Source organism: Malaclemys terrapin, chromosome 6 (genome assembly GCF_027887155.1).
Source record: "Malaclemys terrapin pileata isolate rMalTer1 chromosome 6, rMalTer1.hap1, whole genome shotgun sequence".
Classification (NCBI taxonomy): domain Eukaryota; kingdom Metazoa; phylum Chordata; order Testudines; family Emydidae; genus Malaclemys; species Malaclemys terrapin.
In genome coordinates, this window is record NC_071510.1 from 95,021,485 (window position 1) to 95,039,232 (window position 17,748).

General features: G+C 39.1%; 2 protein-coding genes across 3 annotated transcripts in view; both read right to left on the reverse strand.

Moving 5' to 3' along the window:
* The window catches only part of IPO11 (importin 11), a 230,789-nt gene that overhangs the window by 32,826 nt on the left and 180,215 nt on the right, over positions 1-17,748 (reverse strand). The gene's annotated exons all lie outside the window — the stretch shown is intronic.
* LRRC70 (leucine rich repeat containing 70) lies at positions 5,254-9,673 on the reverse strand. 2 transcript variants are annotated; one of them, XM_054033038.1, is made up of 2 exons: positions 9,512-9,673; positions 5,254-8,880 (listed from the first exon to the last, which is right to left on the reverse strand). In XM_054033038.1, exon 2 carries the CDS (start codon positions 8,867-8,869, stop codon positions 6,944-6,946), a length of 1,926 nt encoding a protein of 641 aa, XP_053889013.1. In that variant the 5' UTR covers positions 8,870-8,880; positions 9,512-9,673; the 3' UTR covers positions 5,254-6,943. The 2 variants fall into 2 exon arrangements, with proteins under 2 accessions (XP_053889013.1, XP_053889012.1); XM_054033037.1 differs by having other exon boundaries at positions 9,452-9,673.

Genomic DNA, 17,748 nt, shown 5'->3' on the forward strand with positions numbered 1-17,748 from the left:
TGGTCTATGGAAGGCACAGTTCTGCAGGACAGGAAATGGCCAACTGTGATCCACCTGTTCAGGAGTCCCTTGAATGGATTATTTTAAGTGGCCAGAGTGCAAACTACACTGGGCAGCTCTCTTATTCACATTTTTGGGGGGTTTCAGTGTTTACAAATTGGTGGGAAAAGCTCATAGGAAGGCCCACCTGAACACCTAAGCTTCAAAGGATCTGTGATTCTCCAAAACATATCAGAGAAGGTTGACCATTGGGAACCTGAGATCCTGTCATCTGGTAGAAGCAAGAGCCAAGGAGTGGCGTAGAGCTTTGTGGTAACATTGTTTGGTCAGGAACATTCTGAAAAGAAGCAATCTGGATTATAAATTTGTTTCATCGTCATTTTCTTCCTCTTTTCTGGGGGTGGAGAAGGGATCTTTCTATTACATTTACATTATCATTTTTATTCCTTGTGCTGCAATTGCAGGACCTGGTAAAGATTAAAAAATGTAGAGTATTGCAAAGTTGAAAGTCAGGCGAATGTAGAACACTTGCCAAAAGTGGGTAAAAATTATAGTGTTCAGTAAACATGTGTGTGACTTTTCAGCCATGGAACAAAAGGAACAAAGTTTCTTTTTCCAACTATGCTAAAAGCCTTACCAAATATGAGATAATTAAACAGTGCAAAATGTTTAGAATACAAGACACATATTGAAAAAAAACAAGTCAATGCATGGTTACTATTGTTTAAAAACAAACCTACATTAAAGATCAAGGGCAATATAAAATGTATTATTATCTTATTCTCAAGGAAACATCTTGCAAATCAATGTAACAAATAAAGGATTTCCAAAATTAGCCAGTGTCTGTTCCTAGAAAGGTACTGGCAAATCAAAATGGCAGGCCAATTCAAGACAGCACTAGGGACACTGTGTTTAAATGAACTTTTCTTTCAAAATTAAACAATGAATATTGTCTATAGTAGGAGTTTAATACATAAAAAAGTAAGCATCTCTTATTCCATATAGTTTGATTTCAGCCAATAAAAATATTTTTATTACTAGTTGGTGGTGCTTTCATGACAACTGCATTTTCCTCATTATTCAGAGCACAACTTTTCTCTGGGATCCTGTGAAAAAGACTTAAGATCCAACACTGCTGGTTTATACCTCCTTTTAGTAAGGGCTGTAGGACCCGGCTCCAATGCTGCAGCTGATACCATAAACACTATTTTAATTGGTGGAAGGGCCTGTCTGCACATAAAAACTTGAGCTATAATTAAAAGTACACCAGGATGTAAGTATGTATACTTGTGGCATGTTTAGTTCTACAGCTCTTGTTTTAATATATATTTACTTTCTCAGAATAAAAACGAGTGAGATGTAGCATCCAAATAGTGTGGGTTCCAGGGAAAATATTATAAATGTTTGCCCTTTCCCTACTCCATCAACCAAGCTATCCATTCACGTTTTTTTATTATTCTAATAAGTTTGTGCAAAAATTCAGCATCACCATTTTAACAACATGCCAAACTACTGTAGACAAAATTCTACCACCATCATTTTAATAAAACACATACCCCAAAGAATCAAAATGTGGGTACTCAACCACATTGTCCCTGCCCCTAATGTGTATATCCCTGCCCCTAATGTGTATATCCTGTTAGTCTGTCAGAAAGGGAGGGAAGGGAGGGAGGGAGAGAGAGGAAGGAAGGGGGGAGAAGGAGAAGAGAAGTTGGATTGGGAAACTGGAAACTTTGCTTCCCTTCCTTGAAGATCTGGAGGAAAAAGTACAGAGGTGAAATCTTCAGTGCTCTTCCACAAAGGCCCAGAGGATTGATGTAGAAACTGACAAGTCAATGGGGAAGAACATTCAAATCAGTTCCCTATTGGCCAAGAGTAGCAGAGGTGGCAAGGGTAGATTAAAGCGTCACTCTTTTTCTCCATGGGCTAGGATGATGGGAATAACTCCAGAAATACACCATAATGAATACAATTCTTTTCATTTACTAAAATAGCATTTGAATTCAAAAAGATATATTAAATGTGAATGCTGGAAAATTAATGTATGCTTCCCTTTAATAGAAAAAAAAATACCTCCCCCGCCCCCAGCCTGATTCCAAACCTTATAACAACATCAGCAGGATTTTTGGGTGCTTAGTACTTTGAAAAATCAGACCAATGATGCTTTTCCTTCTACAATGGAATTTTTTTCTCAAAACTGCTTCCATATCAACATCATCTTTGTAGTATCTTGAAGAAAATGTAAAGAAGCATTTCACTAACTGTGGTCAGGGGAATGCTTGTGGTCCACAGAGCACTTGCTGGTCATGTGGAACTGGTTTCTCCTCATTTCCAACTAATAAATCACATAGAGAAACAGCCTAAAATTACATTAAATAATTACCTAATATCACTTGTGCATGTAAGCAATGGCTGTAGCTGCCTCAGGAATGTTACACAATCAAAAATGAGAGAGCAGTCTGATTTTGAGGGGTTGCTGTATTAAAATGTAATCTATACTCTGAAACAGTGAGGACCCCTGATCTAAGGAACAAACGTATAAAAACTGAAAAGCATGGTCCATATTCTCGCTTCTGTTATGAGAGAAGCCACGTGGATTTCTTTAACCTAGGAGATTATATTGGTCCTTTATTACGAAGGACAGACATTAAAATGTCACAGACTCTTTAGGAAGACAGAAAGTTTTTTAAAAATCCACTCATTTCATATTCTGCAATTGTTACTAACCCCACAAGAAAACCTAACATCACCAGATCAGTGAATTCTATATAAGAACCAGAATGCGACAATAAGCACAATGGGGCAAGAAGAAAGATAAGATGTTGGATGGTTTTGTTTCAGCTTCCATGACCATGCTATCTAAAGCATATTTTAAATCTGAATCCAAGGCAAGAAACATTTTCCATGCTTTTCTCCTCTCTAAGTGCATGTGCATATTATACTTAACATCTCTATATCTGTATTATATCCTCGTAATGCCAAACAATCCAATTGGTTGAAACAAGTTCACGTGACCCATAGTAGCTGTTCCCCTAGTAGCATATCAGGGATGATTTTTAAACTTAAAGTCTCATTCAAGGATGCCTGATGCTACACCACATTTAATACAAAGAAATCATGGGTCAGACACTTGGCTATTGCAAGGCGTATATAGTGCAGTGTAGGATGAGAGCACAAGTCTGATGGTGGTGGAAAGCTTGTTTTTGCACACACCCCGTACTGGGTTGTTGTGAACAGGAGCCGTCCTCAATAGCAGCTTAGAGTAACCCGAGAAGCTGAAACTGCAGCTGGGGATCAATCCAACATAGAGGCATCTCAGACATGTCCCCTATGCTGCCAGCAGGAAAGTGAGATGATACAGGAGCCCTTTGGTGGTTCTATGCCTTTAGAGCAGTGGCTTTCAAACTTTTTTTCTGGGGAGCCAGTTGAAGAAAATTGTTGACGCCTGCGACCCAATGGAGCTAGGGATGAGGGGTTTGGGGTGTGGGAGGGGCTCCGGGCTGGGGCAGGGGCTCCGGGCTGGGGCAGAGGGTTGGGGTGAGGGCTGCGAGGTGGGGCCGGGTATGAGGTGTTTGGGGTGCAGGAGGGGCATCAGGGTTGGGGGTGATCTCAGGGCTGGGGCAGGAGGTTGGAGTGTGGGAGGGGGTCAGGGCTCTGGGGTGGGGGTAGCAGGCTCTGGGGTGGGGCCGAGGATGAGGGGTTGGGGGGCTCAGGGCTGGGGTGGGGGGGGGCCTGCGGGAGGGGGTCAGGGCTCTGGGGTGGGGGTAGCAGGCTCTGGGGTGGGGCCGAGGATGAGGGGGTTGGGGTGCAGGAAGGAGTTACGGGTTGGAGGGGGCTCAGGGCTGGGGCACGGGGTTACCTCTGGCGGCTCCCAGTCAGCAGCACAGCGGCAGGCTTCCCACCCGTCTTGGCACCACGGACTGTGCTGCACCCCAGAAGCAGGTCCAGCTCCTAAACATAGGTGCACAAGTGGCTCTGCGCAGCTGTCGCCCGCAGGCACCATCCTTCCCTTCCCCAGTCCCCATTGGCCGGGAGTGCAGAACCAGTGCTCGGAGCAGGGGCAGTGTGCGGAGTCCTGTGGCCCTCCTGCCTAGAAACCAGACCCGTTGCTGTCCGCTTCTGGGGCACAGCACGGTGGAGAACAGGTAGGCACTAGCCTGCCTTAGCTGGGCAGCACTGCCGACGGGACTTTTAATGTTCCGTTAGGGTCCCTGGGTGCTGAGCAAGGCGACCCAGTGCCTTACATGCCGCGACCCAGTACTGGGTTGCAACACAAACTTTGAAAAACACTACTTTAGAGGATGCCCATTGCGCATTGTGGTGATGCTCCTATGGCAGACTGACCATAATGTACTGGCAGCATGATGAAAAAGGGATGTGCAACACTAAAGGATCTGGCTCTATAGTTGAACAAGATAAATTCATTTCACATTTGGGTACACATTTTCAAACACTGGTCTCCATTTTTACTGGTGCAAAACTGTGGGCACAAATATTGGGCTTGTAGATTTGGTTGCTTAGATACATAAATGATCTATATTTTTGGTGCACATACCTATGGATGAACTGCACTTACAAAAATGGAGATCCAGTTTAGGATTGGCTGAAAATCTGACCCTAAATTAGTAGTTGTGGCAAACTTCTATAGCTTTTTAATGCTATCATTCATATTGTCTGGGGAGAAAAACATCAAATAAATATAATCCCAAAATAAAAGAAAATTAGAACAGTTTAAAACACACCCCAGGATACCAGCAGACACAATCAAACAATATTCTGAGTAAATATAAATAGCTAAAACAGATGCACGGTACAAATTAAAAACTAATTTACATTTATTCAAGATGGATCCTGATCTTAAAAGCTAGATCTCGGGTACTGGCTGAGACAAAGTCATTTCACCTTGTGATTCAAAATACACCCCTCAGCAAAGGCTATTTAATAATACAGCATGTTTAACTTAAAAAATCTTAAATGGGATGATGAATGATACAAAAACTGGCATTTTCAAGTTCATAGGAAAAAAACTATTAACCTTGGGATGAAAAAATTCCTCCTATTAAGGAATAATTATCTAGGCCTCTGATGCTGGATATTATGAAGTCCTTTTTTCAACGTACAGGAAAATTTATTTCTCTATATACCCTATTTTCCAGTTAGTGTGATATGCAGAGAGAAGATATATGAATATATGAACAAACAATATACAGTTCACTTCTGAGGATGGTGAATTTTTATATATATATATGGCAGGGGGCCTGACCAAGGGCATAGCCACACATAGGCTTGTGTCCATGTGGGAGCAGAGCAAAGACTGGAAATAATAAGACCCTGTGTGCCAGGTCACAATGCCACTCAAATATGGCCTAGCCACTGCTCCATTATGGCAGCAGGGAAGTGGTTCTGCCATTACACTATCCAGCTCTGGCTACTGCTTCCCCATTGGCAGAAGCGTGCCTCAACCCAATCATGGCCCTGGGTGGATGGCAGATGTTGGCTACAATCAGATTAGCTGTGGGAGATGGGAGACATGGGAAAGCAGTGACCAGAGAAAGGTGCTAAGGGGCAGAGTCCTTCTTCTGCTTGAGTGTGAGAGAAGTGGTTGCACCAAGGAGTGGTCTTGCAAACAGGCTACTGCTCCCAGTCCCAGGCTTTGTTCCGCTCCCCATCAATACAGGCTCCATCCAATGCCACCCGGCTCAGGTTACTTCCTTTTTTATTGATGAAGGCACGCCCTGCCCTCATCCATTGCTGGGTGGGGGCCCTGGTCAAAACCTGATTGTTTGGCAGTTGAGAGCCAATCAGAGCCTGTGTTGATGGGGAAGCAGAGATGTGCAGAATGGTATGAGGCGGCAGCAGCTCTACTAAAAGACTGCCCCTTGGTAACCTGACTCAATCTTAAAAAAATAAAATAAAAAAATCTAGGGCTGACACCCCGCCATAATCCCCCTCACTTTAAGCATTGTGGCTGGTGCTCAGATTTGGGTGGGCCTGGGTGCTAAGACCCAACCAATCCATTCCTGGCTACACCACAGAGGCAGAGATAGATTTAGGGAGGCTGAGCCTCCTCTAGTCTTAGCAATCTGCTGCCTATGCCTGGGGAACAGCCAAAACTTTTGGATAACTGGGCATTTGGATAAATGGAAATGCTATTGGAGAACATATTGTGTATTCGGATAACTATGATTTTTGGATAGAGAATTTGGATAATGAATTATATTGTATATCTTGTTTTAATATACATACTATACACACTGCAACAATTACTCCGAATATTAGCAACATATATTTTGTATTTAAATACAAATAATGTATAGTTTATTTTGCCTGTTTCTCAGAAGATTTAACCTAATCCAAGTTAAATGAAAAGGAATGCTCATCCCTTTTGTTTTCTGCTCCATTTCAGATGGTCATTATGAATTACTATTCACATATTAAGAGACTATCTTCCTAAGAGAACCATTTTCTCACACAACTATTTCAGCTTCATGATGCTGACAACAACAATCACCATCAGTTTTGCTTACTCATTTACAAGCTGTTTTATGTTGCTTCTATGAATAATTTAATAATAATAAATATTTGAAAAGAACAAAACCTTTTAAAAGCATAGTTTTAGCTTCTCACACAGGGAGAACACTCATTGTTAGCTGCAGGAGTTATGAATGAAGAATTCCCTCAAATGGGGACAGAGTAGAATGAGATTTGTCCATGACACAGGCTTAAGATTCAAATGACAGTATAGCTATTAAAAGTTAAGAAATTCAGTGACATTTGGAGTAAGAATCATGATATCAATTCCAAATTATAACATTTTCCACAAAACCATCAACCAGTTAACCAAATAGAGAAACTTAAACTATTTTTAAGAGAACTTAATGCACTTGATTTCTTGACATTTCAAACCACAATAAATTCAACATCAAAAGTCTAGCTGAATAAGTTACAATGCTGAATGTTCAAACAGGATGACCTGTGCCTGACTTTCAGGCATTGTTCGTTTGATAAACTTAATTTGGTCCAATTCTGAACTTCTCATTGGATTTTGAGGTAGGGACTGAACTGGGTCAGTTACATTGTATCTACCAGCCTGGTAAGAACTGTAGTACTCTATTCCCTTTTCCCCCGACTCTCCCCGCATCTTCAGCTTCTGTCTAAACTGGACAATTTTATAGATTAGAAAAAGGATCACAGCACATGCTAAAATGAAAAAGGCTAATAAAATGTCAAATGCCTGATTCAGTTTCTCCACCTGCTGTGTACAGATTAGAGACGTTTTTAAGGATACAGATGCAGCATCTGGAGGAAATTCACTTTTCTGTTCCATGGTCAAGTTAACTGGCACAATCTGTGCAGCTGTTTGCACTGGTAATACTGATAACACTGTTGTTGCTTCTGATGGATTCCCAGCAGCATATTCCTCATAAAGAAATTGACTGGCAGATGTGGTTGGATCTCTTCCCCAGAAATTAACACGTTTAGTTCCAGCATTTTCCAAATGTACAAGTTTATCATATGTGGTTACCATATGCCATGCCATCACTAAAGTGGCGGTGCTATGATGGATACCTACAGATGCTACACTCCAGGCGGTTTCTGGATTAGTGGTAGTGATAGCACAGTTTGTAAATTCAGTCCATTTAACATAATGCAAAGGTCTACCGCGCATACTTGGGGGATTTTGACAATGGATTTTGACAGAGATTGAAGATAATGCTAGCCAATTACGTAGCCCAAGCAGTGTGCAGCTACAGTTCCAAGGGTTGTTATTTGCCTGTAGATGAGTTAATGAAACCAAAGGCTTGAGCATTTTAGGCTGCAAATTGGTAAGGTTGTTAGATGCTAGATTTAGAATCTTTAAAAAAGATCCCATTTTTTCAAATGCATTATCACCAATACTAACTATTTTATTCTTGTCTAGTTGCAGGTACATTAAATTATGCAACGAAGTAAAAGTGTTGGAATTTACATGTTCTAAATCATTATGGCTTAAAATTAACTTTTTAAGGTTATTTAATCCAGCAAATCCATTCATGATAATGCTTTTTATTTTTGCACTTTTTAAAGATAGATATTCAAGCCTGTCAAGTCCTTTAAATGCAAAAGGATGTATTGACCCAACAGGGTTGTGAGACAAGGAAAGTCTTTCTAGATTTTTAAGTATTCCAATGGCCTTTGATGGCACATGTGTTAAATTATTACCTTCAAGGTACAAATACACAAGGTTTCCAAGATGATGAAATGCTGTATCTGATATCCGTGAAATCTTATTGTTGGCTAGATTAAGCGTTTGAAGACTAATCATTCCCAAGAAAGTGCCACTTCCAAGGATACTGAGGCGATTTCTTTCAAGCGTTAAGTATCGAACTGAAATGAGACCACTAAATAATCCTCTAGGAACAAAAGATATTTGATTATTCTGAAGGTATAAACAATGAAGATCTGAAAGCCCTTCAAATATTCCTGGATCCAAACGTTTTATGTGATTATTATTTAGATGTAAGTAGCACAGTTTACTAAGTTCAACAAAAGCCTTTGGATGCACATATGAAATGCTGGAATTATCCAAATAGAGCACAGCAAGCTTCTGAAGGCCTGTTAATTCATTTGGAATTACATGCGATATATTATTCCCACTGAGGTATACAAGTACTGTACTTTTTGGAAAGTTCTTTGGAATGCTTGAAAGACCTAAGTTACGACAATTAACTTGTTTCCCAGTGCAGAGCTGGCAGACGGATGGACAGCCAAGTACCTCTTTCTGGAGCAGCAACAAAAGAAAACAGTTAAGGATATGGAGGAATACTCCTGTGCAGGGTACAGAACTTTGAAGTCCACACACATCCCTGTCTTTGGCTTTCTCAGTCATCTCTGACTTAGCTATTAGAGATAAAAAAAATCAAATATGTAAATATCACTCATTTCAAGTTCTAAGGTTCTATTTGAATAATTTTAAAAAACAGATGCAACTCTTTGTGATAATTTTTAATATTCTCAGCCAATATGCCATATAAATGAACAAATAGTACTTTTAAATACTGTATTCTACATCTTCTCTCTTTTGACACTAAATAGTTAAACATCATAAAGATTAAACTGCTTCTTAGGCAATGGTCCTATATTAGAAGTGAACTAAAATTAGAGTAAAAGAATGGTAAAATGAATATACTTGCCAAGCTAGTCGAAATATATTTAATCAGTTACTGTTTAAAAGCAACTAATTCTGTCATAACAATGGCTTCAGTAAATTCAACACATTGTAAATTCTTTTCCTTAATTTTATATATTTGAAAAGTTTTAAAGCTTCACTGGCATTTATAAAGAAATACTGACTTTTTTTAAGTTTCTTTTCATCAGTAACATTTACTTCCCTTTTTGAATTTTACTTTTAAGTGAGCCCAGTTACGTTCAAAATATACCCCCCCCCCTCCAAAAAAAAAAAAAGTCTTACCCCAAACCACAAATTCATATTATCAGGTGGCTTGTGAGGCAGTTCACTGGACTTACTTACAAGTTTACTTTTTAGACGTGCTGTAAGACTTTTCTTAGCAACATTCCGGTTTATTAGAGCGCTCACGTTTTGCCCTAGGTTTTGCAACTGTTCACTCAGGAAACATTCTTCCCATAGGCTCTTCCACAGTGAGTGGTTAAAGAGAGGTTACCATGGATACAGGAAATAGTGAGACAGGAAGTCATTTTATCTGTGCTTCTAAAGTATAGTTGGAAAGGAAATCTCAGCTATTTATTTCTAGAAAACCCAGAAATAAATTCATTTGTTGTAGTACATAGCTGTTACAGTCCATACATGCTTAATTTATAAAAACTGGTGATGCATAATAAGAGTTGCATATCAGATGGCTAGGCAGATCTAAATATTACAGAGTAAAACATATATATTGTGATAACACACATCGTAAACGTAAAAGCATTTATTCACAAATAGAAAAAAAATCATGTAAAGCATTTACACAGTTCACTGACTACAGAGAAAAGTTATTCCGAAAGCAAACAACATAATTAACGTAGTCTTGCCAAGTAAGAAAGTACTGAGGTCTATAAAAGGGGACTTGGGCTGTGATCTCATCAGGTCTCACAAATTAAGTAAAATCAGGTCTGGTCAGTATTTGGATGGAAGAGCAATGAAATCTTAGATGGTGTAAGGAAATGGTGTGGTGAGACACTAGAAAGCAATATTTTATCTAAGTCATTTTTTGAACTTAATCCTGCATATCATAACATGCCATTGTGTTGCTGGAGGTGTCAGATGCAATTTTCAAAAGCATGCAAGTGACTTTCATGTGCTCCTAAATCATTTAGGTGCTTTTGAAAATACTATGCTTCATCTTTGGGAGGTATAAAAACGGAGGTTGTGAAATCTTGCAATAATTAAAAGATCTTGTGATCATTTCTGTAAGAGTGGAATTCTCTGCATCCATGTTCCAGCCAAAATTAATATGACTGCCCAAAATTCTCCCTGCAGCTTCAACTGGAGAAGTTATTATCGTCCCTCTTAAAACATAGTTTTGTAGTTATGTATGCAGAATTCATGACATATTACACATATAACTTTTTACATTTCAGCAGTGATCCAGTCATCCCTATGATAAGCAGGCTGGTAGCACCACCCGATATTAAGGTTGCCTGACACTTACCACCATAAGACCCTGATTCAGTTACTTATAACTTTCCCAAACTGCAAGTGTTATGGCTGAAATTTTCCATGCTAGATAAACTGCCTAGCTTTAACTGAACTTTTCCCCCACCAAAGGGGGCTGAACCTTTTGGGGGGAAAAGTTCAGTTAAAACAGTTCAGCCATTTCCAAGAATGAGGTTAGCGATAAACCCATTGTTTTGTCCATATTAAAACACTCTGGTAACTTTTTCTTTGAGGATATCCAATGTCCCCTTGCTTTGGAACAGGGACTTAAAATTGGCTAGGGAGGGAGAGCTGAGGAGGGCTTTGGGTCAGAGATGTGTGTGTTTGCCATCCCTGTGAAAAATCCACTCAAATTTGGCCAAGTTATAAGCCTCTGAAAAATATCACTTCACACATGATTACTGGAGACTTAGTACAGCTTGGCAGCTAAAATCTCTGAAGAGTCTGTCCTTACTGAGCATGCATATTACACACAAAAGCACTGTGCTAAGAACATTACGGTCGCAAAATCAAACACTCAAACGTCAGAAAACTGCCAGAATTAAGGTTGCCTGTTGAACCTTAATTTGGCTCCTTTGTCAATGTACATTAAGATAATTTTTATTTACTATTTTTCCTACAGGACCTTGCCTCATTCAGTGCACAAAATGGATAATACTCTCTGAATGGGTATCTAGTCACTATTCCTTTTTATCCTCATCATTCAGTGTATGGCTCCATGTCTTATTTACTGCATAGTATTTAAAACCTGCACTGAATACAAAATTATTAAATTTCCTTATGGACTTTTCTATGACACCAAGAACCATTCACAAACATTAATGAATTTATATTTACAACACCTTTCCAGTGTAAGATATTATCCCCACTTTGCAGAAAAGATATTGAACCATAGGGAGATTAAGAACAAATTTTTCAAGTGTCCACTAACTTTGGGAGCCCAACTTGAGAGTTCTAGGGCCTGATTTTTCAAAGCGTGTAACCTTTTATAAGCATTTTATTCACCTAGAACCATATTGACGCAACATGAGTCATCATCAGCACAGACCTCTACCACTTGAGCTAACAGGTAGCAGTAGTAAGCTGTTATCGTCTATGTGGCTCAACCACCAAAGGGGGCTTTGCCAATAAGTTTTCACACTATTTGCTAGACAGCACCAGAATTAACACAAGTCAATTCCAGGTTCTGGATGGGAGCATGCTCTCGCTATTATAGATCCTTCTGCCTGTTACTGGTCTCAGACTGCTCCTATCCCTTCCCTGGCTCCAACTTCCTTCCCCCCCTTGCCTCCTCACTCCTTTGCATTCTAGTCAGGCTGTTTTCTCCTCTTCCTCCTTGCTGTCATGATGCTAGGAGGGGAGAATTTATAGTGTAGAAGAGACAGTCTTCCTACTCTCAATTCTGGTATCTGGCACCACGGCTGCTCTTGGCAGCTAGAATGAGAGTTGTGTGGCAATGGAGGATTCTCAGTGTAGATGAATCTTTGGAATATAATGCTGCCTGCCTCTAACAAACCTCTACAGCGGATGTGCAAACTGTAATTTTTCAGAGGCTTTTAACTTTGCTAGAGGTGGGTAGATTTTCATGGGGACAGCAAAGGGCACATGCTTGATATCATGGTGAAACCCCCAGCCAAATTTCAAGTTTCTGCTCCAATACCTGGATGCACTAAAGCTTCTCAACAAAATGGTTGTTTAAAAAAAAAAAAAAAAAAAATCAATGAGGCAAAACAACATACTTTTTCCTAACTTTGTTCTCAGAACTGTTTTTGCTAAAACTTTACAAAAAATCATCCTGAGGCACATATCTGGAAGGGAAAATTTAAGCCCTAAATTTAGCAAGCTTGTAAGGAACTGTATAATGTCTTATAATGGAAACACCTTAACTACAGGTGTTGCTACCAGCCTTGCCTATAATAAAACGGTATTTTGGCACAAAAATGCTGACATGGAAATAACTTCCAGCCACTGTTCCAAACTGCATCATTCATCTCAGTAAGGTTATGCTAAGTGTACGTACAGTAAATGTACATACAAGTTTAAAGGGTTGATTTATCATCTTTCCTACATGTTTGCTTCATAAAATTACGGACGCTTCTTTGTAGAAGGTAAATTGGTACCAATTCTTTTTAAAAGGCCAAATTCTTTCCATTACTTTAACAGAGTAACATCCTCAGAGAATGTGACCTGGGATTTTCAACAACCCTTCGCATCTGTATGAAATTTTTGTTTCCTAAGGCTTGTCACCCTTTTATATAATCCTTAGCAACCCTGCAAATGGAACAGATGAACAGCTTTCCAGCTGCACAGAATGTTGTTGATAGATCCTTAGTATGCCCAATCAGTGAGAATTTTTATAGAAGCTTTTTTAGAGTACATGGTAAACACTGAATAACAATGATTTCTTGTCCCTTCCGTGAGCATACAGATTTTTTGCAGCAATTTGTAATAGTAATGTAGTTTGTCATTTTAGTTAAAATTGTCTTTTGTGCTTAATTTCACAGCTATTGTAACGAAACAAACAGTAGTACCAAAAGTTAATTTTAAACCATTTTTTGGTGAGGATTAAAAAAGTAACAGTCACTTTTTTTGAAACACAGCAATTCCAGCATAAATGGAATGTACATGAAAAAGAAGTTAGAATGTCTTGTTAATTCATGTACAGAGCACGACAAATGTCATGTACACACCAACTGAGGCCCTAGCCTGCAAATGATAATGTGTGATTGCAACAGCCTGCTCTTACACTGTCATTTGCAAGATCTGGGCCTAAAACAGCATTACCTATTAAAATAGCCAAAAGCCTACACTTTTCATTTTCACCTTATAAAAGCAGTAATGGCCTTGTTACAGAGTATCTCTTAGACAAAAAAATGGCTGGAGTTAACAGGCTGAAGCAAAATGAACTACGCCCACCTGGCCTTTTATCCCAACTAAGTTCACCAAGGTTTGGTCATTATTGCTGACGTAATTACTCTGATTTTGCAATCTGTATTTTGGATTTTTTTTTCAGATTTATTTCTCAATTTAGCAAATATTATTTATATAGTGCCATAAATATGCATGATATTTTACTGACAAAAAGTACAATACTTGCCCTGAAAATCTTTCAATCTAGAGTGCTAGTTCTGCAAGCTGTTTTGTAATGACAGATGCTAACAGAAATTTCTAGGGAAGCAAAAATTAGAATGTCCAAATCTAATAGAATAGTGGCAAGGCCATATTCATAAAATGCATGCTGTGCTTCTTTTGTACATTAAAAGCAAACACGATCTTGTTTTCTTTAAAAGAAAACCATAAATTACTGTCTGAAATTATCTTGTTGTACATAGGCATAATAATAACTCTATGTTAACATTACAGGTAAAACAGTTCCTTTCCAAATTCCACTTAAGCATATTGCAGAATTCCCCATCACAGGGTATAAACAGTGGGGTAATCCCAACTGTCCCGCAGTTCCTTTGCCAATACAGAATCCAGTTGTTAAAGGACTTCATAGTAGTGGGAAAGGATGGTTGGTCATTGAATATTTATGGAAAATGCATCTTGAAAAACAGTAATTGTCCATATGTATTCCACTCTTGGTGACTCACAAGTAATAACCTAATTCTTAAGAAGAGGGTTCTCAGAATCTAGCTGAATAGTGATTATAAGACAGCTCTGCCAAAGTGGGAATCAGATCTTATTGCCTCCACTAAGGAGTAATGTTTTATAAATGTATGTACCAAACCACATGTTGCTGTCCTACAGATTTCTAAGATTGCAAAGCTTCCCAAAGAAGATGGCAAAACTGCGTAATCCCCAATGGAAAGGGCTGTAATTCTTCACGGTGGATCTAAGCTAGTTAAATCACAGCATGTCTTAATGTGTGTAGAAATCCAATTAGATACTTTCTGGGTCAATATAACCTGACTTTTTACCCTACTTGCATAAACTACAAAGTTCCCAGGGGAGGGAGCATCCTAAAAGGCCTAGTCCAGTCTACTTAAAAAGACAGTGTCCAAAAGGGTGTGAAATCTGGCTTTCCCCCTTTTGTTGGAATGAGGTTTATGGAAGATGACAAGTAGATGTAGCAATTGGTTGAGAAGGAAGTCATAGCTTACCTTTGGTAAAAATTTTGAATGAGGTGTCAAGTACATAGAGAGGTCCTAATGAAACACATTATAGAGAGGTCCTGTCATAAGTGCTTTTATTTCTCCCACCCATCTAGCAGATGTTATTGTTACTAGGAAATCTGTTTTTGATGGATAGGCAGAAAAGGAAATGTATAGCTAGGGGCTCAAATGGTGAACGCACCAATCTGGTCAGCATTAATATCTCAAGGAAGGGGTGGCTGCCCAAGAGTACACATGCATAAGGCCTTTCAGGAATCTAACAAGTGTAGGGTGTGAAAATACTGAATGGCAGGATAATTAGCTGTATTGCTGCCAGGTGGCCCTTTAAGGAGTTTATAACTAGTCTGGAATTGAATAGGTAATCCTCAATAGCAGGTATTGGAGCCTCAGTTTGAGATAACTGATGGAATTACCAAATTTATAATGTCAATGAGGCCAAAAGAGCTGCTGGAGCAGCTCCATGAACCCTGATGGGATGGAAACCAATTAAGGGAAAGAGACAATGTGGAGGCAACCCCCCCCTGAAACATGTAATACATATTACACAAAGGCCTTGGCTACACTGGCGCTGTATAGCGCTGCAATTTGCTGCACTCAGGGGTGTGAAAATGCCCCCCCCCCCCCCGAGCGCAGCGAGTGCAGCGCTGTAAAGCGCCAGTGTAATCAGCACCTGCAGTGCTGCACGCTCGCTCGCAGCGCTGCGCGCTATTCCCCTTGGAGAGGTGGAGTACTTGCAGTGCTGCGATAGAGCCGCAGCAGCACTGTGAATCCCCAAGTGTAGCCAAGGCCAAAGACTGTGGTTTTGAAAGCATTGGAGAGCTATTTAGCACAGACCATAACAGTAGGCAGTGCTGAAATTCAAAGAGCCTAGGATCTCAGGAGTAGGAGATTTAGAAACCAGGGGTCAATAACATCCTGCCATCCACAATTTCATGAAGTTCTGATCCTTATCTCTTGATTTTTCTCTATAATTCAGAAGAAAAAGAAGTTTCAGAGTAGCTGCCGTGTTAGTCTGTATCCGCAAAAAGAACAGTACTTGTGGCACCTTAGAGACTAACAAATTTAAAGCTTAAATTTAAAAGCTTATGCTCAAATAAATTTGTTAGTCTCTAAGGTGCCACAAGTACTCCTGTTCTTTTTGAAGAAAAAGGTGGTGGTTGTTATCAGTTGGACATTTGTGAATCCTCTCCAAACCATGACAGTAATTAGCTTCTATACTTCCTGAAATAGGAAGTAAGAAACAGAAATAAATCCTGAATACTTCAAATTTTTTGGGAAATATGGGAGGGCATATTGGAATTCAGACTTATCTCTAGTAAAATGGTTTGATCAGAAATGGGGAAGTGTTAAACTGCACATAAGAGAATTAGAATTAGTTTCCTCCTATTTTCTACTGGAAATGCCATATTCCAATATGGTATTTGGATTACCCGGTTTTTCCTGTTTATGGACTGGTGTAGAAGAGACAAAAAATTATGCTTATTAAATTGATATTACTGATTCTTAATACAAAATATCCAGGGGTGTAATTGTAAATAAAGAGATCAGTGTTGCCAAAAGAGAGTCTTTAAATGTATTATTCCAAAGGAAAAGTTTTAGCAAAATGCAAAGAAGATTACAAAAAAATTTCAAAAATGCCTACATGACTTAGCCTCCCAAGTCCCATTTTCAAAAGCAACTTAGGGCTTGTCTACACAAACATACAGTTTGTGGCAAGCTGGGGCGTAAATCAACCCTGCACTAGCTTGCCATGCGCTAACTGTCCATGTGGACCCTGCTGATGTGCACTAACAGTTCCTTAGTATGCTTTAATCTATCCCACTTGGAAATGGGGTAGTACCCATCAGCAAGGTCTACACAGACAGTCAGTGTGCAGCAGGCTAGTGTGAGGTAGATGCCCACCCCAGCTTGGTGTGAACTAAATGTTCATATAGACAAGCCCTTAGGCATTTAGGAGTCTAAGTCTCATTAAAAGTTAGTGAAATGCCTATAAAAGCCTTCAATATCTTCAGTCTCATTTTATTTTTAAAATTTTATAACATATCTGCAGCATCACCAGAAAAAACAACAACCCTGAAATATAATAACTAAGAAGTCACTGAATTATGGTTTTGTGGTTAAGGTGCTGAACTGAGATTCTGGAGCTCTGGGTTCAAATCCTGTCTCTGCCACTTACATCACTCTGTCTCTGTTCCCCATCTGCAAAATGGGAACAATAATGCTTCCTTTCTCTCACCCTTTGTTTTGTCTTGTCTATTTACATTGTTAGATCTTTGGGACAAAGACTGTCTTTTACTTTGTACATTCAGCACTAAGCACCATAGGCCCTTGATCTTGGTTGGAGCCTCTCGGTGCTACCACATCAGTTATTGTACTGCAATAGTATTTGATAACAATTAATTCCCTAGGAAAGAAAGTGCAAGCAGGGAGAGAGAACAAAAATATACCCACAATGAGGTTGGTACACAATATATTAAACAACTGAAATAGCTACTTCTCAAAATCTTAGGTCCCTCTCAAGGAGCAACATTCATAAATGGCTGAAAGTCACACTTTGATAACTACAAAAAAAAAAAAAAATCACAACTTTTAAAGAATTATCCCAAATAATGTGGAGCTAGATCACTGCATTTCAACTTATTATTGATTTTGTTCTCCAGTGGTAATGGAAATGTCATGTCTTATATGCTAATAAATAACATTTATTTTGAATGCTGTGGTGACTTCCATCTAAATATGCTCACATTACAATTGGATAAAAATTACTAATATCATTGCATTTTACATGTTAAAAATTAATGTCAGAAGGCATATACAATGCATATAAATTACTATAATACTTGTAAATATTTATACTAAGTCTCTCAGACAGTAATTTATCAGATTCTAAATGAAAAGACTGGTCTACAGATGCAGACTGTGAATACACAATTGTTGCATCAACTGTAATCTTTCCAAGCCACCTGTATCTTATCT

Coding starts and splice junctions, on each gene's coding strand:
- LRRC70 (XM_054033038.1), bottom strand. CDS start 8,869: ATGACTGAGAAAGCCAAAGACAGGGATGTGTGTGGACTTCAAAGTTCT.